Genomic DNA, 25,289 nt, shown 5'->3' with positions numbered 1-25,289 from the left:
CGATGTAAATGTTATCAGCTTTTTTTTTTAAACTGTTTTCTGAACCTGTTCATGATATTTTCATAATCTGTGGATCTAAGCCCCCAAGTCTCTTTGGATCCCCACTATTTCTAACTTTTCATCATTTATGAGGTTCTGCCCTTTTTAGGTTCAAAGTCCTTTTGCCACATTTTTACCCTTTCACTTAATCTATAAATATCTCTTACAATTGTACCCTTCTGTCTACACTGCCGCCTCCCTTTGTGTCATTGGAAAATTTGGAAATGTGGCTTTCTATTCCATCATCTAAATCATTAAGAATATGCCCCAACAAAGATCCTTCTGGAAGACCCTGTTGGCTGTCATTTTGGTAAGCTGGTTCCTGGTGGCAGGTGTGGGTTAGTGGCTCAGCTGTGGAGTGAATGAGGTCACCGAACTTTGGAGGAAGCATGGTTTGTATGTGTTAATTATATGGTGTTTCTTTACACCTGACTTGAGACCCCTGAAAGATTGTGAGAAATGACAGAAGCTGAATATTTAGACTAAATGAAAGAAGGCTGAGGGGATCTTATTGAGGTATTGGGGATCATTCAGTGTTATTGTTGAATGCTGAGAAAGAGTTTACTATGCCCCTGCCTTCTCCCCGTTGGCCTGTACGTTTGTCCTTTTGAAATAATGATCCAATTCCCTCGATTGGACCTGCCTCCAAGACACTCGGGAGCATTTTCTACTCAAAGAAGTTTTCCCTCAAATCCCATTGCTTCTTTTACCAATTGCCTTAAATCTGTGCGCTCATGGTTCTTGAACCTTCTAATGGGAACAATTTCTCCCTATCTATTCTGTCTAGACATCTTGGGCGGGATTCTCCCAGCCCTGGGCCGGGCCGGAGAATCCCCGCGAACGGGCCACGCCGCCGTGCGGAGTATCAGCGCCAGCGTGGTTGGCACGGCGCCGGTCATGGGCCGCTCTACACGGCCGGCCCGCCGATTCACCGGCCCGGATGAGCCGAGCATCCGTACGAAAAGAGCTGAGTCCCGCCGGCGCCGTTCTAACCTGCTCTGGGCCGGCGGGACCTCGGCGTGGTAGGGTTGGGTGGTGGCCTGTGGGGGGGAGGGGAGGGAGGGGGGGTCCGTCCCGGGGGGGGGGGGGGTCCGTCCCGTCCCGGGGGGGGGGGGGGGGGTGCTCCTTTCCTATGCGCCGGCCCCTGTAGTTAATATTGCGTCAGGGCTGGCGCGTTGAAGGAGGCCACTGCGCATGAGCGTGTTTGCGCCGGCGTCACTGCGCATGTCCTCGTTGGTGCCGGCGCAACTGCACATGCGCGGATCCCACGGCGCACAGTTCGCGCCGGGATCGGCAGCTGGAGCAGCGAGAACCACTCCAGCACCATGCTGGCCCCCTGTAGGGGCCAGAATTAGTACTGGGAGCGGCCCGTTCACGCCGTCGTAAAACACAACGACGTTTACGATGACATGGACAGTCTGCCACGGGATTGGAGAATCCAGCCCCTCATGATTTTGAACACTCCCTATCAAATCTCCTTTCAACCTTCTCTACTCCAAGGTCAGCAATCCCAACTTCTCCAATCCATCATCATGACTGGAGCTCCTCATCCTTTGAACCATTCTCGTGAATCTTTTCTGCAACCAATCTTTGCTAGCGTCACATGGGAGGGTTTAAACTAGTATGGCAGGGGGATGGGCACGGGAGCAATAGGTCAGAAGGTGAGAGCATTGAGGGAGAACTAGGGAATAGGGAGAGTGGGGCTCTGAGGCAGAGCAGACAGGAAGAAGTTGCTGAACACAGCGGGTCTGGTGGCCTGAAGTGCATGTGTTTTAATACAAGTAGTATTACAGGTAAGGCAGATGAACTTAGAGCTTGGATTAGTACTTGGAACTATGATGTTGTTGCCATTACAGAGACCTGGTTGAGGGAAGGGCAGTATTGGCAGCTAAACGTTCCAGGATTTCGATGTTTCAGGCGGGATAGAGGGGGATGTAAAAGGGGTGGCGGAGTTGAGCTACTGGTTAGGGAGGATATCACAGCTGTACTGCGGGAGGACACCTCAGAGGGCAGTGAGGCTATATGGGTAGAGATCAGGAATAAGAAGGGTGCAGTCACAATGTTGGGGGTTTACTACAGGCCTCCCAACAGCCAGCGGGAGATAGAGGAGCAGATAGGTAGACAGATTTTGGAAAAGAGTAAAAACAACAGGGTTGTGGTGATGGGAGACTTCAACTTCCCCAATATTGACTGGGACTCACTTAGTGCCAGGGGCTTAGACGGGGCAGAGTTTGTAAGGAGCATCCAGGAGGGCTTCTTAAAACAATATGTAGACAGTCCAACTAGGGAAGGGGCAGTACTGGACCTGGTATTGGGGAATGAGCCCGGCCAGGTGGTAGAAGTTTAAATGGGGAGCATTTCGGGAACAGTGACCACAATTCAGTAAGTTTTAAAGTGCTGGTGGACAAGGATAAGAGTGGTCCTACGGTGAATGTGCTAAATTGGGGGAAGGCTAATTATAACAATATTAGGCGGGAACTGAAGAACCTAGATTGGGGGCGGATGTTTGAGGGCAAATCAACATCTGACATGTGGGAGGCTTTCAAGTGTCGGTTGAAAGGAATTCAGGACCGGCATGTTCCTGCGAGGAAGAAGGATAAATACGGCAATTTTCGGGAACCTTGGATAACGAGAGATATTGTAGGCCTCGTCAAAAAGAAAAAGGAGGCATTTTTCAGGGCTAAAAGGCTGGGAACAGACGAAGCCTGTGTGGAATATCAGGAAAGTAGGAAGGAACTTAAGCAAGGAGTCAGGAGGGCTAGAAGGGGTCACAAAAAGTCATTGGCAAATAGGGTTAAGAAAAATCCCAAGGCTTTTTACACATACATAAAAAGCAAGAGGGTAGCCAGGGAAAGGGTGGCCCACTGAAGGATAGGCAAGGGAATCTATGTGTGGAGCCATGGGAAATGGGCGAGGTACTAAATGAATACGTTGCATCAGTATTCACCAAAGAGAAGGAATTGGTAGATGTTGAGTCTGGAGAAGGGTGTGTAGAGAGTCTGGGTCACATTGAGATCCAAAAAGACGAGGTGTTGGGTGTCTTAAAAAATATTAAGGTAGATAAGTCCCCAGGGCCTGATGGGATCTACCCCAGAATACTGAAGGAGGCTGGAGAGGAAATTGCTGAGGCCTTGACAGAAGTCGGCACGGGCTTGGATGGCCGAAGGGCCTGTTCCTGTGCTGTACATAGAACATAACAGCGCAGTACAGGCCCTTCGGCCCGCGATGTTGCGCCGACCTGTGAAACCACTCTAAAGCCCATTTACACTATTCATTTACACTATTCCCTTTTCGTCCATATGTCTATCCAATGACCATTTGAATACCCTTAGTGTTGGCAAGTCCACTACTGTTGCAGGCAGGGCATTCCACACCCTTACTACTCTCTGAGTAAAGAACCTACCTCTGACGTCTGTCTTATATCTATCTCCCCTCAATTTAAAGCTATGTCCCCTCGTGCTAGACATCACCATCCAAGGAAAAAGGCTCTCACTGTCCACCCTATCCAATCCTCTGATCATCTTGTATGCCTCAATTAAGTCACCTCTTAACCATCTCCCTAACGAAAACAGCCTCAAGTCCCTCAGCCTTTCCTCATAAGATCTTCCCTCCATATCAGGCAACATTCTGGTAAATCTCCTCTGCACCCTTTCCAATGCTTCCACATCCTTCCTATAATGCGGTGACCAGAATTGCACGCAATACTCCAAATGCGGCCGCACCAGAGTTTTGTACAGCTGCAACATGACCTCATGGCTCCGAAACTCAATCCCTCTACCAGTAAAAGCTAGCACACCGTACGCCTTCTTAACAACCCTCTTAACCCTAGTGGCAACTTTCAGGGATCTATGTACATGGACACCGAGATCTCTCTGCTCATCCACACTGCCAAGAATCTTACCATTAGCCCAGTACTCGGTCTTCCTGTTATTCCTTCCAAAATGAATCACCTCACACTTTTCTGCATTAAACTCCATTTGCCACCTCTCAGCCCAGCGCTGCAGCTTATCTATGTCCCTCTGTAACTTGTAACATCCTTCCGCACTGTCCACAACTCCACCGACTTTAGTGTCATCTGCAAATTTACTCGCCCATCCTTCTACACCCTCCTCCAGGTCATTTATAAAAATGACAAACCGCAGTGGCCCCAAAACAGATCCTTGTGGTACACCACTAGTAACTGGACTCCAGTCTGAACACTTCCCATCAACCACCACCCTTTGTCTTCTTCCAGCTAGCCAATTTCTGATCCAAACTGCTAAATCTCCCTGAATCCCATGCTTCTGTATTTTCTGCAGTAGCCTACCGTGGGGAACCTTATCAAACGCTTTACTGAAATCCATATACACCACATCAACTGCTTTACCCTCATCCACCTGTTTGGTCACCTTCTCAAAGAACTCAATAAGGTTTGTGAGGCACGACCTACCCTTCACGAAACCGTGTTGACTATGTCTAATCAAATTATTCCTTTCCAGATGATTATACACCCTATCTCTTATAAACCTTTCCAAGATTTTGCCCACACAGAAGTAAGGCTCACTGGTCTATAGTTACCGGGGTTGTCTCTACTCCCCTTCTTGAACAAGGGGACATTTGCTATCCTCCAGTCTTCTGGCACTATTCCTGTTGACAAAGATGACTTGAAGATCAAAGCCAAAGGCTCAGCATTTCTTTCTTTGTTCTTTGTAACCCTTCCAGTACCTTCACATCCTTCCTGAAGTATGTTGTCCAGAATTGGACGTAACCAATGTTTTCGTGTTTTGTATCTTTTTGAATGTATTTTCTGTAGGTCATTGTCCATAAAAATGGTTATAATTACAAGTTAGGTTAGGAGTAACTGATTTAGCAATGTAAGACAGACATCCATTTTGAGAGCACTTTTTGCGATCTTGGGAAATCTCAAAAGTGCTCTATAGCTGAAGAAGTATTTTTGAAGTGTAGCCACTGTTGTAATGTAAGAGGCACAGAAACTAATTCCCACAAACAGCAATGAGATAATGAGCAGGCAATAGCTGATAAATATTGGTGTGGGCGCTGGAGAAAACTTCCCAGCTCTTCAAAATAAAATTGTGGGATCTTTCACATCCACCTGAAGGCAGATGGAGCTTTGATTGGAAGGCCGGCACACACTCCGTACTGCACTGGAGTGCCAGCTTGAAATGTGTGCTCAGATATCGGGAATGGGACTTGAAATGAAATGAAAATCGCTTATTGTCACAAGTAAGCTTCAATGAAGTTACTGTGAAAAGCCCCTAGTCGCCACATTCCGGCGCCTGTTCGGGGAGGCTGGTACGGCGAACGACTCAAATGCAACAGGACCACACACTGAACCACTGCTGACACCAATATAAATGCTAGGAGGTAGTTTGGGTCTCAGAACTTGCGTTAAAAATTAAGAGCAATGCAGCTATGAATAGACTGAATCATAAAAGTAATTAGAATTAGTTTGGGCAGCAGTGTAGTGGTTAGCACTGCTGCCTCACTGCGCTAGGACCTGGCTTCGACCCTGGCCACAGTCCATGTGGAGTTTGCACATTCTCCCCGTGTCTGCGTGGGTCTGACACCCACAATCCAAAACAATGCGCACGGTAGGTGGATTTGCCACGTTAAATTGCCCCCTTAATTGTGAAAAAGAAATTGGGTACTCTATTAGAAATTATGTTGAAATCAAATGTATTTTTTCCAATAATGTAATTGCATTTAATGCTTCCAATACTTTTTTTTACAGTAATTTCCTGAAAAGAAAGAACTCCGCTACCTCACCTCAAACAATAAAGAAGCAAAATTCAGCACACCGGTCTCGCTCAGTGGGATCTCTGCAACAAGTGGGATTGCCCAATACAAGAAAGCCAGGGAGCGAGGTTGTTTCACCCACATGGGGACAATTACATAAGAAACAAAAGGCTGTACAACACGAGAAAGTCTCAGAGACCCATGCCTTGAAACAATCAACCAAGGGCAGTCATTCCACTAGCAAAGAGCAACCAAAAATGGATGATGCAAGCTGCCTACAGCCAGAAGTCCAACAACTCATCAGTGATATACCTGAAAATAAAAACTCATTGGGCTGTTTGCTATCCGAGACTAGGACACATAAATCAGATTTGATGGCAAGCTCATTAGAATTCCAAACTAACACCAATAAGCTACTTAAAGTAACTAATGAAGACATGAAGCAGGATTTAACATGGAAATGTTTGTTCATGAATGCTAGCAATACGTTATCACCTTCCGGCATTTGTAAAAAGCCACCATGTGGACGACTGAGCAGAGCCAAAAGGATCAGCAAGGAGAATGCCACTCGAAGGTCTTCCCCAAGCCAGGGGCGGCTTCCCATCAAGAGCGCTTCCTCAATGGTGAATCTTAGTGTACTTTGGGAACCAGCACCTCACCCTGGCAAGACACGGAAGTGGCACAGTGACAAAATACTAAATGCCAGCACCACGGTTGCTAGTGATTCACTAAGGGGCTGGTTTGGAGGGGAGGGAATATCAGACGGTGAAAGCTTGAATTCTGTGGATTCTCTCTCTTCTGCATATGCAAGTGCTTTAAAAGAGCAGTTACAGGAGGAAGAGTTGGAGGGACAGCAATGCAAGTGGTATGATGATTGTAGCGAAAGTGATGACAGTCAGATGTCCCAAGATTCACTGGTGGACAAGGAGCCCAAACCAGCCGGCACACTGAATGCTAGTGAAGGCGATGCCCATGTTTGCTTTCCTTTTCATAAGATAACCATGCGCAAACTTGCAAACAGAGGGAGAAGTATTTCTCTGGACAGCTTAGCTGATGTGGAAGGGGGAAGTGATATTTTCAGAATGGATTCGGCTGAGTCAACAACATCAGATGAAATGCCCGCTGAAGTGTACTGGAATCTACCTTGGACTGAAGGTGATGGAAACAAAACCGACCATGTTCCTGCTGTAGTAATTGATAAAAAGGAGGGTGCTGGAGCTCTGAAATTAAAAAGACAGCGTTTTTATTTGAGCAGTGACACAGAGTTGAGGGCAACCGAGATAGGGAAAAGCAAACATTTGGAAAATCTGGAGCATAATGAAAATGATATGGACTCTCTGATCATGACAGATGCTTGGTCGTCCTGTGGGTCTCCTGTTATGGCAATCTCATTAGGGCAAAATGATATGTGTAGGGATGTGGAGGCTGAACTAGCTGAAGGACCAGAAAATAATTGGGTCCACCCTTTGTTTAAGTTTGATCCAGCACACAATACCCAGCATCATGATGCAACCCAGAATTTTCATGAGACCCCTGCATTTGTTACTCTCTTAGAAGACAACACTCCATGCACTGAGAACAAAGGTGGCAAATTAAATAAAGAAAAGGGTTCAGCCCAAACAAAGGAACCTCTCAACTGTACATCCAGGACTTGTGGAGTAATGATGCAAGATCCGGGTCCTACTGATCGTAGCTTGGCTCATGTTACTGAAGTGCTTGGCAGTTCGGAGGAAGAAACTATGCATGCACCAGCAACAAAAATACCAATAGAAATATCTGTTGTACGAGATAGAATACTTTCTGCTCAGCAATCTTGTTCATTAATGGAATCGAAAGAACTCGGAGAGCATTCTATGCCCAACACTTATTTGAAGCTTACAACATCTGGTACAGACACAATTGTTTCTGTGCAGAATGTTGGTTTTGAAATGGAGGTAACACAGCAAAAACAACAAGAGAACACAGGAACTGAGAGAACCTGCACATGGTCTCAATGCAGTCTCCTGGGTGATGACGGGGATCACAGAAGATATATCCATGGCAGTTCTTCAAGAGTGAATACAACCAAGCTCAATTCTATTTCTGGCAACAAACGATTTATTCTACAATCAGAAGAATTATCTTGCCTTAGTCAATCTAATGATATGACAGAATCCCAGACCTCCTCCAATTCTTCTTCTCCTGCAGCTGTTTGTAATTCCAGTAGCCTTTATGGATTAGGTGCTGGGCCATTGAAACAGGTACTAGAACCCAAGGTGGTGGTGGAAGGTGAGGTATATGTGGAAAAGAATAGCACAGTAGACAATAACTTACTCATTGAGAGCAGGATTCTGACACCCTCTTTAATCTGGGACGAGAGCAAACCTTTTTTGGAACTTAGTACAGTGCAAGGTATGGATCCAGATATTGTTAACTCAACCTTGCTGAAGGATGGAAATAGTCAAACAGAACAATCATCTTTTGTACCCGATAGAGACAGACAAACTGTAAAACCCATTATAATGCAGGGAAGTCCAGACACAAGATGTGCTGTAACCAAAGGAAAAGACGATTGGGATCTGATGTCCAGTTCTGTACTAAATGATGATCTACAGAAAGCAAAGAACCATTTGTGTCTCTTGAGGAATGGCAGCAAGTTTACTTCAACAGAAATTCTGTTACAGGCTGTGACTAACCCAGTGGATTCTGAAACCAAGGTCAGTGAGCTCAAGACTCCTGATGATGATGAGCATTTACACATGGGGACGAGTATGGTTTGTTCTGAAGATTTCCAGGTGACAACTGGCAGTTCTTTTTCACAGGAACAAAGTATTGTGAGTCGCACTGCATCAAACAAAAAGGAAGAATGTGTATCAAAAGACAGAATTAATGAGAAAAAGATGAGCAAAACATCAGACAATCCTGATGTTGACTGCTTGAACTATAAAAGGATCCCACTTAATGGTGACTCACATGATCAACAGCATAATGACAATATTCTTGCAGAAAAAAACACTGTATTAAATTTACCTGCTTCTGGGCAAAGTGCTCCCAACTCTGTTATTGAAGAACCTAAAACAAGTGCAGTTGAAAGCAGGTTTTGGGATGTATTTCATCTAGATTACAATATTGCAGCAAAATTGAATAGAGCCTACAGCATACTTCCAAACAAACTCAACTTTCCTGTTGAATCTATTTCAAGGGGTCACCTGCCACAGCCTCTTATCAAAAAGCCTGAAAATATTAACAGACTAGTTGAAGAAGAATCAGAAATATCATGTAGACCCAACATGGAAAGAATCCCGATAATGGAGAACGTGGTATGCCAACTGGAAACAGAAAATCTGCAGACAAATAGGAATGGATTGAAAACTGAGGTTATTCAATCTACCAATGACTATAAAGAAACAGATGCTAACCTAAATAATGTGGGCATCGACGTATTAACAGATCAGTTTATTGAAGCAAACAGCAGAAGAGAAGAAAGATTTGCAAGTGAGCATAAAGATACTGAAGAAATTGATGGTCATGTTAATGCAGCAAAACTCAGCAAAAGTAACATGATGGTTCAAGGAAACCTACCTTACTTTGGTCACAATTTACCGATTGAAGCTTCAGTAACAATGGCAGGCACTGGATCTCCTGGGGAATTTGAAGAAGAGGAAGCCGATGGTGAAAAGCAAAGTAATTCTGCAGAAACTTGCAAACATATTATTCAGAAAGATGGCTGTGCAGAAGACGAATTGCTTGATAGGGATGCTGAAGATTATCAGAAGAGAATTATTTGTGCAGAGTTAATTCAGAGAGTAGCATGTGACTATCAAGAACAGAGCAAGTCAAAGGGGAACAGTGCTGGGAGTGACACAACAGAGAAAACTGGCAAAAATTCTGCAACATCTGACAATTATTTTCAAGCTATGTGTCTGATAACCAGAAGATCTAGTATGGCAGAAATAGGTGACAATACCAGAACAGACAGTACCAACATAGCAGAAGACTCCGAAGTTGGTGTACTTTCTACTTTACAGAAAAGTGGAAACAAACCGGATGAAGTAATATTCTTTCATAATGAGGGTTTTGTAAAATTGAATGAGAATGATAACGGTGAAGAAAGAGCATTTCAAAAGGCGACAGAAGTGAAAGGAGATGGGATGCCTGGGGGCTTCAGCTCTTCTAAATATTGCTTAGAGCAAATTTGCACAAGAAAATGTATTACCACAAATGAGGACGCAGCTGGTGGAGCTGCCAAGGAGAGCTCTCAGTTGAGTGATTGGACTTGCGCAGAAGCTTGTAGCACAGTGGACACATCAAGTATGGCATTTCAGAGCATGATCAATGCTTCTTATGATGCCAATCATACAAGAAGTGCACTAGGGCACACCAAGCAAGAGGCCTTTATGGTGGCTCAGAGTGTTGTGGTGGAAAGCGAGAACCATCTAGAAACTGAGTGCAGCACTGAAACAGTCTCAAACCAAAGACAGTCAAAGTATGATTGTGAAATTCAAATGGGAACTGATTTCCTAATATGTCCAACTAAGAGGAGTGACCTGCTGCCAGATACCATTCAGGATGTGCGAAGGTTATGTATGGAATCGAACCAGGAAGGAGATGCCAGAGAGTTAATTCAAGAGAATAACCTAATTGTTGGATTTGAGGGCAGGACTAATAATAGGAATATCCCTGGCATAAATTATGTAACAGGAACTGCAGATAATCAATTGCCCTTCATGGTGGTTGACTGTACTCCAGATCAAAAGGAGATGACTGAAACTACCAGTGTACCCAAAGCTGTTACCAATATGATCACTGAAATTACAGAGACAATGACTAAAAATTCTGAAAGTGGCAAAGGCTCAGCTAAAAGCAAATTTTCAATGAAAACTAGAAATAACACTGAAAGAAATGGCAGATCTCTGTTAATTTACAATGACCCTCAAGAAATCAAAATGGCTACCTGTCCACGAGTGGAAGGATCAATACCACACTTGGACACTAACAATAGATCCAAGCAAAGTCATTCTCATCCATTGTTGTCTCCAAGATCTGTTGAAGATACTAAAAATATTGAAATAGGCACAAATTCAAAAGAATCTCCAATGCGAAAGGAGCAGTATGACATGTGTGAAGAAAAAATGCTAAGATTCAGCAGAGCTGAAACTGAACATCGAGACACTGTCAAAAATCCTCACATGGTTAGTAGAAGGTGCACGTGCAATGACCAGGGAGCAGACAGCTTTCATATTTCCACATGTACGGCACATGAAAGTGAAAGACAAATTTTTGCAAACAGATATCAGGATACACTGCAGGTTGATGTCACTACGCTGGCAATAGTAGATGAAACTGAGAGTGAGATAAATGAGCAGTACTGCCCAAAGATTTCCAAATGTATAAAATCAGCAGTGAGTATCACTAACAACGAAGAGCAAAAGGTATTACAAGGGAAAATGTTGCCTGTGATAGAAAGCCCAGTGTGTGAGGCACTTCAAGAGACAGAGATGTTTGGAATGCTTCCTGATGGGCATGAAAGCTGTTTAACAGTTTCACTCTGTGATATGGGCGAGCATTCATTAAACAGTCAGCAACTGCGGACAAATCTTCTTGCACAAGCAAGAAGGTTAGATAATCATGCAATCGTGGATTTAAAAATGTTGCAAGGTCCTCGAAGGAATAATGCAATGGCTGATTCTGTGGAAAGTAATAATGATGAGAATTTTCATGTGAAGAGGAGACTAGACCATAAATTGCTTTGTGAAAATATTGCACAGCAACAGTTAGCTGAAAGCAAGTCTATTACTGACAAAGCCATGTGTTCAAAGGACACTCTTTTATTGCAGAACAATGACCAAAATATGTCATTTGAAAATATGGTGTCAATTTCAAAGCCAGCAGCAACCATCCAAGACACCGTTACCTCAAAATCAAGAAGGGATTCAATTGAATGGCAAAGTAGGAGTGGTGGTGTGGGGCCGCCCGAATCCTGTTTCACCTTTAAAGACAATCTTCAGGAAATGGATGAAGAAAAGACCAGTGCGGGCGACTGCCAAATTAACAGTACAATCGGCAAGAGGGAAGAATGTTCGGCAGCAAGGAGATCTGTTAATACATTGCCAAGTCAGGATGTAATTTTAAAGGAGGTGATAGGTCGACATGTGATGTGGTACTCATTTGACCCAACCACTATTTCTGATGTGAGTGATTTTCAGGCTGATCCACAGACAGATCAGAGTAGGTTTGCTGACCATTATTTGATAAAAGCTGGCAATGGGGCTGTTGCTAATCAAGAGCAGAAAACTTCAGAAAATATAATTCATTCAGATCTAAGTATGGTGACTTTATCTCAAGAACCCAACGTTTTTAAAAACCATCAATCATTGTTTTTACATGATCGGAATACATACAATACATGTTTTTCAGCCTCTGCCTTAAATGTTGAAAGACAAACTGAAGTTATTAAAGGTTCTCTGCAAGATATTTGCCAGTTAGATGGAAATCCGGTTACACATGGGAAATCTGAAGTATTGCCATCAAGATCATTTGCCCATCAGCATGAAGAATCATGCAGGTGCACATCATCCAAATCCGTCTCAGCAAAACTAGAAGAAAAGGAGGTCCAAAATGAACAGAAATTGTATCCTCGCAAAGAAAAAACAATTGAAAATCGGACACTAGAAGATGATGCAAAGCAAGCTGTCATGCCTAGATCAGCTGGGCCAAGCTCCTTGGAAAACACTTCAGGTTCTGTGCTGTTAAAGAAGCACAATGTAGCAAGAAGGGACCAGTACCAGCACATTCAAAAAGGGCTTCAGCAGTCTGTTCAAGAGCAATCTTCAAGCATTGCTGGGCTGTCACCTTCGTATCTGTTAAAAGCAGAAATTAAATGCCAGGATGCCCATCCCTCAAATGTTGACTGTGTAAATGTATTCAAACCACAAAGCCTTATTAAATCGTTTGGCCACCATAAACAAATTGCCTTGCGTTGCAGAAGGGAAGAGGAAAATTCTTCAGTGGGTTTGGTTGACGGAGATCTTGTTGGGATGGGTGTTTCAGATCCAACTGTGAATCCTTTAAACATGCATGTCACAACATCGGAACAACCATTAAAGCGTAGAGAAGAATCTGTTCCAGCTGATAGTGAGACTTCTTCTGAGATAGTTGGATATGCTAAAATCTGCAATGATAAAGGTGTACCTGATTCAGCAAATAATGAGTCAACAAGCAAGGAGGTAAGTGGTTGTGAAAGGTGTGAAGACGCACAGTTACTGCTGGAAAATGAACTGCGTACTTTTAAGCAAGAGCTGGTTTGCAATGGAAGCGCGCTGTTACTGAATGTCCACAATAAAAATCATGAAGTCTTAGATGATATAAAGGAGGAAAGGAAGTCCTGGTGCCCCAGTGAAGTTGACTTCCTACCTCAATACGTACGTGAGGGCAGTCACAAGGCTACTGTTCAAACTGGGACTCAGAAAATGGTTGAGGCTGCTACATCAGAATGTAAATCAGGAATACAGCACAGTGGCCGATGCGTACCATTCTGCACCCCTGTCCATCAGGTCCATGGACAAGAGCAGCCAGTAGCACAATTACAACAGACTCAAAATCAATTGACTCCAGGACATCAACTTAAAAATGAATCCAAATATCAAATAAAGGACCTGTACAATAATTATGCTACTGCTGAAACATACAACAAATTTTCCTCTCAAGAAAGTGATCTGCCAGATGGCAGTGATCGGAGTTATGACATTTATGAGCAGATTGTGAATTCAGTCCAACAATGCAAAAAGATTGGAGAATTCCATTCTCAGTCACATGGAAGCACAGAAATGGATGGAACTTGCCATACCACAGATCTCTCAGTACTTTCAGATTCTTGTAACAGTAGTTGTTCGGAATGCTCTTCGGTAGCCCAAATCAGTGAGGTGGGTACAGAAGGACAAGGTTCTTCCAATTCAGAATTTCTGAATGGCTCGGATAAGAGATCTTGCACAAATACAACTAATGCTCTAAAGAAAAAACTACAAAGACTTAAAAGAATTAAATCTAAGCCAATTACAGACAAAACAAAGGACTCAAGTTCAGATGAAGAAATTGATATTGAATTCCTTTCACTTAAAGAGCTTCGAACCAGACATTGTGGGAGGGGTATCAACAAGTTGCAGTCACATGTTTGTACGTGCAAGGATCCAATGAGTACAATTACAACTAAACTAGAACATCATGGAGAAGAGGCAAGGGCACCATTACTGAAGCAGAGACATTCAATACCAGTTGTCCATTTGCCTTCACACAATGTTGATCTCCTAATTCAAGGTTCCAGTGGGCACAGTCCTCTTGCAGCATTGATCACAAAACCTCTGGATGCATTAAATCCAAGTAATGTTCCAGCATCACCATACGGAGAACAGGGTGCGTACCAAATAGAAGAGTACAGAGAAAGAGACATGGATAGAAGACATGGACAGAAACAAAACCTTAAACCTGAGCTTGTACGTGAGAGGGTTTCAGTCAATACAGATTCACAGATTTCTACTAGCAATGCAGTAGTCCATTCCAGGGTCACTTTACCTTGTAATCGAGGACAGAGTAATCATTCAGTCAAACGACAAAGTGATGATGATTGCATCTCAGCGACATTTGGTGAATTTCATCCAAGAAACCTTACTGAAGAAAAACTCAAAGACCAACGCTTTTCTGAAGTAGAATTGAGCTTCCGTGAAAAGAAAGATTCACTACATTTTGCTTCCAGTGATATTAATCCATATGTCCATCAGCAGCAAAGCAATGAAGTGAGCAGAGCTAATTGGAAGCAGTGTTCTTTTGGAAGTGCAAGCAATGTGTGTAATTTGCAATCAAAACAAAGTTATCCTGGTAGAGTCATGAGATGTTCCAGTGTTGACAATGGATTGAATGTTCAAAATTCCCCCTTTAATTCACATTTAAGTTGTTATGTCAATACAAGAGCAATATCTGACACACTAAGTAATGTAAGTGACTTCCAAGGAGAGACCTTTGAAGCTGCATATCCTGGTGACCTTGGTGGGGATAACTATCAAAGGTCCCGTTACTCATCCATGGCTGCTTCATCCTTCCAACCATCACCGTTTCCAAGTTCTAATTCTGAGTTTGAAAATGCTCGATCGCAAGTCGATGAAATTGTACTTCTTTATCCAATAGAGCCCTCTGAAAAGTCTTCCTCCAATGGGTCTCTGAAACTGACCTGCAACCAAGAAACCCAAACCTTGGGGAGAGTGAAACTCCAAAAGCTGTGTCGACACCAGAGAAGCTACACCCAAACTCCAATGCAGACACCAGTACAACAAGGTCCCTGGTCAAATCTTCAGAACCTTTCTGTCCATCTTTCACAGCTTCTTCATAGCACCACAGAGCTATTGGGTAACATTCATCCAAATGCTGACCATTCAAATAAAACCAGTTCACAGACTAACCAGAACAGTGGTACATCAGGAACAACCAGAACAGTAGACAGTTGTACCCAGACAGTAGTAGATGTAGCTATTCAGACAGAAATATTGTCTCATAATATAGACAAAGTTAGCCAGGAAAATCCAAGAAATGAAATTCCAAGATCTCCAGAGTTTAATGTCATTGTAAAAGTGATTGGATCAGATGTTAATGTGTCTCAAGAACACTCTAATGTGACATTAACTCTGCAGGAACGACAACCGAACAGTGCTGTGTCGGATCTCGATACTCATCATGCTATCTTGAGACAATCACTTTGTTCTCCTTCTTCCACGGAAAGTGGAGATTTATCTGTGAGGACATCAACCCCTGCCTCACTAGTTGCTCAGAAACTGAAAACAAACACTTCACAAGTTTCTTCATTCAGTCCAGGCATTTCACCAGTTGCAGCATCATCAGAGACGTCAATACACTGCGACCTCTCACAAGGTACAAGTATCAGCTCTTTTGAAAGTGTTTCAGAATTTTCAAAGGTGGAATCTAATTATCCCAGTCTCTCTGAAGATAGAGAAATGAAGAGTTTTGCACAAAGTCTTCAAACTGGACGAGAACCTACTCGTGCTCACATAAAGTCAACTGTTCTAGTGGACCGAGCATCATCCCCAATTCAAACATTTGAAGCTGGGTCAGGGAACCAGAGGTCCCGTAGCAAGTCCTTTCTGTGCCTTCAAGGTGGAGAGCCACGTGGACATTCTGTATATCGGCAAAGGAACCAAAGGCCTGCTTCTTGGTATGGGTTTAATGAAAAACAGCAAAAAAAGATCAATTTCACACAAATGGAAACCAAAGATGAACAGGTGGTGGAAATAAATGACGTGTCTTTGGTTCTGTTACACGAGCAAAGTAAATTTACACCACGTGATTTGTCAAACTCCGTTAAACTAGAGAGTGAAGCAGATCCACAGGACGGCATTAAATCCAATTCAATTCACTCATCTGTGAAGTCAGAAGCACCAAAGGCTCGCAATGAACATCACAATTGGCAACATGAAAAAAATGTGATGAGAGTAGGTCATGCTAAAGAAGCACCACTTTGTAACTCAACACAGTCCAAGGAAAGAGAATCACAATTGGTTCTTCAAAACATCCAGTTGCACTCTCCCTCAAACACTGATGGAAGAAAACAAGCAAATTCTTCTGCTTTTCCACCAACACTTCATAATTCTCCACTGGTTTTCTTTCCTCCCACTTTTAATAACAGCATTGATGGTTCCACGAGACTATCTAGAAGAATCTTTCACAGATCTTCCAGTATGTCTTCCGTGCAGCACAACCTTCCTTCTGAAGATGGGATAGACTCTCATGAACAAAAGGATAGAATGCCACAGGATCAAACTCCACACCAAGATGATTCCATGAATGATTGTAATTCCATGTCCGGGACATCGATAATGAGTGAAGGGACGATCGAATTTGCCACTGAAGATGCCCAATCTTTAGTCTCAAGTGGATGCAACACAGAAGTGCTTCTGAATGAGATTCCCTCCACAACTGGCTGCAACAGGCCACCAATGTCCGATTCTAGGACCGCAAACTGCACAGGCCCAGAAGACTTACCCTTGCACAACAAGTTCTGCAACTGGTCTGGGGTACACTATAGTCCCCTTTCAACAATAAATTGTATTAGCACATCCACCAGTTCACACAGACAGATAGAGCAAAAACAAACAAGAGATGGAGTTACAGGAATGGTGGACTCCAAATCAGAGGATCAGGATGAAAGGAAGAAGGAAATCGAAAGCTTGCGCCAAGAGCGTGCTCAGATCATGTCGGGAATATACCTGGACTTTAACCAGCACCAATTGACAGTGGAACTCACGGAAGCAAAGCTGAATTATGGCCTGGGGGAAACCGATGCTTTGTTAAGAATACTTCAAGGTGGAGCAGCTGATGACTTAAATGTTCCTATAAGGCAGCAACTTTATGACAGGTACATGCACGAAATTGTCACCTTTTTGCATTTGCTGCCTAGTTGTATATTCAGTAGCTGAAAACCCCGTGATGTGATATGAAAGTCTAGTTCCGTGTCACCCAAAACCAATTTATCCAAAGTAATTTTGCATGTAGATTACTGCCTATTTTTACCACAAAGGCTTTGCCATTCACAAGTTGTTTATCTTACAACTTCTAATAATCTTCTCCTTCACGTTTTATTTTCACCCTTCTATTTTTATTTCCTTGGCCCTTGGTAGCTACATAAAAATGCTGCAAGTTACAATCATTCCCTACTGGGGAATGCTTCATTAGCCATTATGTAATCAATGTTGAGGAATGGCCACACTGGGAGTCAAATAACAGTCTGTTCACCTAACTTTGATACATGATATACCATGTTTAAAGTCTGAACTTCCCATATAGAACACCATAGAATCACACAGCATAGAAAGAGGTCATTCAGCCTACAGTATGTCAGCTCTGAACGATCTAAAAGAGCTATCGAATTTGTCCCTACTTTCCCCATAGCCTGCAATTTTTCATTTTTAGGTATATTTATGCAATTCACTTTTCAAAGTTACTGTAGAACCTATTTCCACCATCCTTTCAAATTGTTCTTTCTGGATTGTAACAACTCATTGTGAATAAAAAAAATGTCGTGATTAAAATATATTTTCAATTTGACATCTAATGTGCCACTCATCTACATATTTTTTTGTGGAAGAGTGCAAGACTCCATGCTTTGTATACTGATACAAGTAATTCACTAGAGAACTCCAGGTTTTCTTGCTGCTTTCTTACTTTGCATTATTGGAGAAGTTTAGTTAATAGGAGAGGAGCCAAGAAGCTGCGAATCTAGAGAAAGCTTGAGTTGGCTTCAGGCCCTCTTGAGACCATTTCCCCTGAAGGAGTAACTGAACAGTGCCTTAAATAGTACTGAAGATTTCGGCTCCAGAACTAGCTGTGCCCCTAGCCAAGCTGTTCCAGTACAGCTGCAACATTGACATCTAGCCAGCAATGTGGAAAGTTGCCCAGGTATGTCTTGTGCACAAAAAGCAGGACAAATCCAAACCAGCCCATTACCTGCCCCATGAGTCTACTTTCGATCATCAGAAAAATGATGAGAGTGACTGACCTTGACATCAAAGTAGCATTTGATGGGAGTGCGACGTCAAGGAGCCCAAGCAAAACTGAAATACATGGAAATTGAGTAAAACTCTCCACTGATGAAGTCATAGCTAGCACAAAGGAAGATGGTTGTTGGAGGTCAATCAGCTCAGTCCCAGGACATCGCTTTAGAGTTCCTCCGGGTAGCGTAGCATCCTAGGCTGCTTCATCAATGACCTCTCCATCATAAGATCAGAAGTGGGGATGTTAAGGGGGAATCTCCCTTTGACCAGTGCACCAGAGTAAATTTATCTTTTTTTTGTCTGGTATTTAATTTTTTTGGACGTGGCATAAATGATCAGAAATATGACCCTGACCATTTACCACTAATTTATGGTAAGGACACTGAAAACACAGAATATGGAAGCAGGAGGAGGCCATTTGACCCTTTGGGCCTGCTCTGCCATTCATTATGATCACAGCTGATCATCAAGTTCAATGCACTGATCCCCCCCCCCCCTCCCCGCCCCACCATATCCGCACAATGGTTCGCACTGTTGCTTCACAGCGCCAGGGACCCGGGTTTGATTCCTGGCTTGCTGCCGTCCCTGTCTGTGTGGAGTGTGCACATTCTCCCTGTGTCTACGTGGGTTTCCACCGGGTGCACTGGTTTACCCCCACAAGTCCCGAAAGACATGCTGATATTGGCCATTCTGAATTCTTCCTCTGTGTACCTGAACAGGTGCCATAGTGTGGCGACTAGGGGATTCTCACTGTAACTTCATTGCAGTGTTAATGTAAGCCTACTTGTGACACTAATAAAGATGATTATTATATCCCTTGATCCCTTTAGCCCTCAAAGCTATGTCTAATAAAGCCTCACCAATGCCCTATACAATTGCAGTAAAACTTCCCTATTCCTTCTTGAAATTACACAATGTTTTTGCCTCAACTACTTCTTGTGGAGTGTATTCCACAGATTCACCGCTCTCTGGGTGAAGAAATTTCTCCCCACCTCAGTCTGGAAAGGTTTACCCCTTTCCTCAAACTATGACTCCTAGTTCTGGACTCCCCCACCATCGGGAACAGTATATCTGAATCTATCCTGTCTAATCCTATTAGAATTTTATAAGTTTCTATGAGATCCCCACTCACACTTTTAAACTCCAATAAATATAATCCTAACTGATTTAGTCTCTCCTCATATGACAATTCTGCCATCCCAGGAATTAGCCTGGTAAACCTTCACTGCACTCCCTCCATAGCAAGAACATCCTTCCTCAAATAAGGACACCAAAACTGCACACAATACTCCAGGTGTGGCCTCACCAATGCCGGATACAATTGCAGTAAAACTTCCCTATTCCTATACTCAAATCCTCTTGCTATGAAGGCCAACATACCATTTATCCATTACTGCTGTAACAAACACTCACTTTCAGCGACTGATGCATGAGGACATCAAGGTCTCGCTGAGTGTGCACCTCTCTCGACACGGAGGCAGTGGCGTAGTGGTATTGCTGCTGGACTAGTAAGCCAGAGACCCAGGTTTGAATCCCGCCATGGCAGATGGTTAAATTTGAATTCAGTAAAAACACATCTGAATTAAAAGTCTGAAGGTGACCATGAAACCATTGTTGATTGTTGTAAAAACCCACCTGGTTCACTAATTATCTTTAGGGATGGAAATCTTTCATTCTTACCTGGTCTGGCCTACATATGGCCCCAGACCCACACCAATGTGGCTGACTCTTAAATGTCCTCAGCGACGCCCACATCACATGAACGAATGAAAAAAAAATTACTCCCATTCAAATAATAATCTGCTTTCTATTTTTGCTCCCAAAGTTTGCTACCTCCCGTTTATCCACGTTATACTGCATCTGCCATGCATATGCCCACTCACTCAGCCTGAAGCATCTCTGCATCCTAGTTCACCCAACTTTCTATCATCTGCAAATTTAGAGATAATACATTTAGTTCCCTCGTCCAAATCATTAATATATAATCTGAAGAATTGGGGTCCTGGCACAGATCCCTATGGTACCCCACTCGTCACTGCCCGCCAATCGGAAAAAGACCCATTTATTCCAACGTTTTGCTTCCTGTCTGCTAACCATCTTTCTATCCATCTCAAGACACTACCCGCAATCCCTTACACTTAAACTTTACAAAGCAATCTGAGACCTTGTCGAAAGCCTTCTGAAAGTTTAAATAAACCACACCCACTGCGTCTCCCAGGTCAACTCTACTAGTTACATCTTCAAAGAATTCCAGTAGATTTGTCAAGCATGATTTCCCTTTTGTAAATCCATGCTGACTTTGTATGATTATACCACTGCTTTCCAAATGTTGGCTCAAACAACATATCTCACTGCACTTTAAGAAGCTGTAACTAAGAAATTCTTAAATTGTCTCCCATCTTGTAAACTTACTCAAAGTATAGTATTTTATGCTTTGGTAGTTAATCTTGTTCTGTTAGTGTCTGCTGCTTTAAACTGAAGTTAACTTTTAAAAACGAAAATAATAACATGTGGAGGCCATTCAGCCCCTCAAACATATTATACCGTTTAATTAGATTATTTCTGAATCCGTATCTTAACTCTATCCACTAGCCTCGAGTTCCATAATTCTCAATACCAACAAGAATCTATCAATCTTAGTTTTGAACATTCCCATTGACCTCCCCTCCCCAGCCTCAACAGCTTTTTAGGGAAGAGTGTTCTAGACGTCTACTAGGGGAGTGTGTTCTAGATTTCTACTATTCTTTGTGGTAATGTGTTCCCCTCACCATCCCTGAATTGACAAAACCTAACAATAGGTTTATGCGTCCATTTTTCAAACTTCACATCAGAGAAATAGTTTCTTCCAACTATTCTGTCAACATGTTTAATCATCTTGAATATATCAGGTAGATCACCCCTTAATTTCTGTGCTCCATATTATCAGCATTATCCCCCTAAGAAACAACCAACAGGGATTGATTGGAATATCGGCCATGAACCACATTCACTCCTCTGTCCAAATTGACTTTTTTATTTGTGTCTTTTTTTAGTAAGCATGGCAATCTCACTAATCCATAGTAACTACATATTGCTATAGTAACAAGGAAATTGGGTGACACGATGGCGGCGAAAGGGATATGCCTCTGGTTGAATAAAAGTTGTCTGAGCAGAAACGATATTTATGGCCAGAGATGTCATCCATTTTAGTAAATGTTGTGGTAACTAATATTTATACATTTCAATAGTGCACTCAAATTAATTTACTGAAGGACCAAATGTGATGTATTCTGCAGTTGTGTTAGTCACTTGAGCGTCATTAAAGATTATTAAACTGTATCAAAATATAAACACATTGATTTTCTAAATTTCTTACAAATATGAAAAAAGACACATGAAAACCATAGAGGCCTTGAGAAAGGAGAGAGATGAAAAACTACAGAAATTCAGAAGGACCCGTAGCCTGAGCCCACAGAAACATTTAAGTTTACAATGCCAAAAGCATCTGACCTCATCCCATCAGGAACAAGACCTCCCAAGCAAGTGGAAGAACTACCTGCAGCGGTTACGCCAGGATGTTGTGGAAAACACACGGTAAGTCCTGAGTTATGTAAGGAAAGTTTTAGCAAGGGATTGTTAGACAAGTGGAGCATCAGCACCTTTGTGGAGAAAGCTAAATTGAGTGAGTGTTGGAGAAGCATCCAATCTTTCACTTGTCTGTTTATTAAATCATGTTACACCTCTTACATTTAGAACAGTTTAGGATGTCCAGAGATCACAGAAGGACAGGAGCAAAGCAGTTGGGGCGGTGTGGTGAAACCACTGTGTTATATTGTGCTGCCACACGTGTTGTACAGTATTGCCACTATATTACATGTTGTACGGTTTTGGCTCTGCCTGTGGCTCCTCCCCCTAGGCCTGGGTATATAAGCTGCGACCTCTCACACTGCCTCATTTGGGGCACGCTGCCAGCTCTGTTGTAAGTCAATTAAAGCCATAGTTAATTCACTCTGCGTTCTCCATCATAATTGATGGCATATCAGGCGGCACGGTGGCACAGTGGTTTGCAATGCTGCCTGTGGTGCTGAGGATCCGGGTTCGATCCCGGCCCTGGGTCACGGTCCGTGTGGACTTTGCACATTCTCCCCGTGTCTGCGTGGGTTTCACCCCCACAACTCAAAAGATGTGCAGGGTAGATGGATTGGCCATGCTAAGTTGCACCTTAATTGGAAAAAAATAATTGGGTACTTTAAATTTTAAAAGAAATTACCCGAGCCGCTACCTGTGCCTGCGTGGGTCTCACCCCCACAACCCAAAAAGATGTGCAGGGTAGGTCAACTGACCCAGAGGGTGGAGGGAGTCTGGAACTCACTGCCTGAAAGTGTGGTGGAGGCAGGGACCCTCATAACATTTAAGAAATATTTAGATGTGCACTTGTGATACCAACACATACAAGGCTATGGGCCAAGTGCTGGGAAATGGGATTAGAATTTGTAGGTGGTTGTTTTTGATCGCTGCAGACACGATGGGCTGAAGGGCCTTTTCTGTGCTGTAGGTCTCTCTGACAAAACATTTTCAATGGCTGTAGGGTTGATAACCAGAGGCACAGATTTAAAGTGATTGGCAAAAGAACCAGAGGCAAGATGAGGAAAACCTTTCAACACGGAAAATGGTTAAAATTTGCAAAGCATTGTCTGATGGGGTGGAAACAGGTTCAATAGTAGCTCTTAAAAGGATAAATAATTGAAAGCCAAAAAACTGTGATATGAAAAAAGAGCAGGGAAGTGGGACAAATGAATTGCTCTTCGAAAGAGCCAGTGCAGACTCAATGGACCAAGTTACCTCATTTCCATTCTGTAGTTTTCTACGATTCTATGTAAATGTTCTGTTGTTCTCGTCTTTCTCATTTTTTTCTTTCTTCCCAATTCGACCAATTTACATTTGTGTAAACATTGGTCCTAATACTGAGCCTTGGACCTCCCAGTCATACTTTTTATAACTCATTTTTATAACTTTTCCCTTGCACATTTAGGCAGAAAAGGATAGAGGAAAATATATGGCAATCTTCAGAGAAATTATTGTTTTCATAGAATCCATACAGAGCAGAAGGAGACCATTTGGCCCATACGACCCTCTGAAAGAGCACCCAACCTAGGCCACTGCCTCACGCTATTCCACAGCCCCACCTAACCTGCACATCTTTGGACACACAAGGGACAATTTAACATGGCCAATCCACCTAATTTGCACATCTTTGGACTATGGGAGTAAACTGGAGCACAAGGAGGAAATCTACGCAGACATGGGGAGAACAGGCAAACTCCACACAGTCACCCAAGGCTGGAATTGAACCTGGGACTCTGAGGCAGCAGTGCTACCCCCGGTGCACCCCCCCCCCCCCTTTGAGTTTTTGGTTATGTAAAGGGATCATTTTATTATCAGTTAATGCATGTCACTGATCGTTACATGACCTCAGTTTGTTCCTTCAGCTTTTGGAGATTTTTACCAATTTAAATCCAAGGAAATATAAAGCCCAATGTTTGGTGGTGACATGCTTTTGTTGTAATCCTCTAGAACTCAAGCAGTTGTCAAGGGTAGAGAGGAAACCACTTCAGAGATTGAATATCTACTTAGAGATTATCAGAAGGCGCGAGAGGAAGCAAAAATGGAAATAGCAAAGGCAAGAGATAAGCTACGTGCAAGAGCTGAGAAGGAGAAATGCCGTTTGCAACAACAGATGATCTCACAATTATTGAAGGTAATCTTCAGGAGATATCAGATCCAATGCGGCATTTGTGTAAATCCTGAATAACCATGAGTCATTTAACATTAAATGTATTGTGTATATGAATAAGAGCTCAGTTTAAACTTGAAATGATTTTTACAACAATCCCATTGGTGAAAATATTCCAAAAAGTCCTGCAGTGCAAGTACACACTGTGCATTTGAAACTGTAACTAAATGAAATGAACTCACAGCAGTGCTAACAATTTGTTAAAAGAAAGAAAAGATAAGCATTACTGTCAGAATTGGAGTAAAGAATTTAATTACAAACATGTAACTCTGAAAATTACAAAATAGAATATATTCCACCTGACACAACCTAACTATTAACATAAAAGTGGCAATAAACAGTGTGCCTCTAAGCAAGCATGTAAGTGCACTTTCTGGGAAATTCATTCATATCTATTAAGAATATTATTTGCATTAATCCCCAACTTTCTTAGAGCAGCAATGCATTTTGTGAGGACTTGGTTCAGCTGATTAGTACTCATTATTATTTTTATTTTTTTTAATAAATATTTTTATTCTCCATTTTCACATTTTCTCCCACATTTACACCCATCAACAATAAACAATAATCAGCAAGATATGTCAATCCCCATAATAACAACAATCCCATCCGCCCACCAACCCCCAACCTGCATGTTTACATAAACAAATGACGAAAAGGAATGAGGGATTACCCGTAGTCACCCTTAATCTACACAGCCCCCTCCCCCCCTTCTCCCCCCCCCCCCCCCCCCAAACTAATGTTCGATGTTATCCAGTTCTTGAAAGTGCATAATAAATAGTGCCCATGACTTGTAGAACCCCTCCGAGCTTCCCCTCAGTTCGAACTTAACCTTCTCAAGGGTCAAGTATTCCAACAGGTCCCCCCGCCACGCCAGGGCACTGGGTGGAGAGGCTGCTCTCCATCCCAGCAGGATCCGCCTTTGGGCGATCAACGAGGCGAAGGCTCTGATATCTGCCTCCGCTCCCGTTTCCAACCCTGGCTGGTCCGACAGCCCGAATATGGCCTCCTGGGGACCCGGGTCCAGTTTCACACGCACCACCTTGGAAATTACCCATGAACACCTCCTTCCAGTACTCCCCTCGCTTTGGACAGGACCAAAACATATGAACGTGACCCCCCCCCCCCATGCAACGCTCGCACACATCCTCTACTCCTTCGAAAAATCGGCTCATCCTCGCCCTCGTGAGGTGCGCTCTATATACCACCTT

General features: G+C 43.0%; 1 protein-coding gene across 1 annotated transcript in view; it reads left to right on the top strand.

Annotated features, from left to right (window-relative positions):
• stard9 (StAR-related lipid transfer (START) domain containing 9) overlaps positions 1–25,289 on the top strand; it is a 388,283-nt gene that overhangs the window by 332,534 nt on the left and 30,460 nt on the right. Inside the window, exons 24-26 of the mRNA XM_072487657.1 lie at positions 5,771–17,170; positions 21,675–21,878; positions 23,859–24,042. Coding sequence (XP_072343758.1) covers positions 5,771–17,170; positions 21,675–21,878; positions 23,859–24,042 — 11,788 coding nt within the window. The remainder of the gene's footprint in view (positions 1–5,770; positions 17,171–21,674; positions 21,879–23,858; positions 24,043–25,289) is intronic.

This window comes from Scyliorhinus torazame, chromosome 2 (assembly GCF_047496885.1).
Source record: "Scyliorhinus torazame isolate Kashiwa2021f chromosome 2, sScyTor2.1, whole genome shotgun sequence".
Classification (NCBI taxonomy): Eukaryota; Metazoa; Chordata; class Chondrichthyes; order Carcharhiniformes; family Scyliorhinidae; genus Scyliorhinus; species Scyliorhinus torazame.
This window is presented reverse-complemented; position numbering and strand designations above follow the sequence as displayed.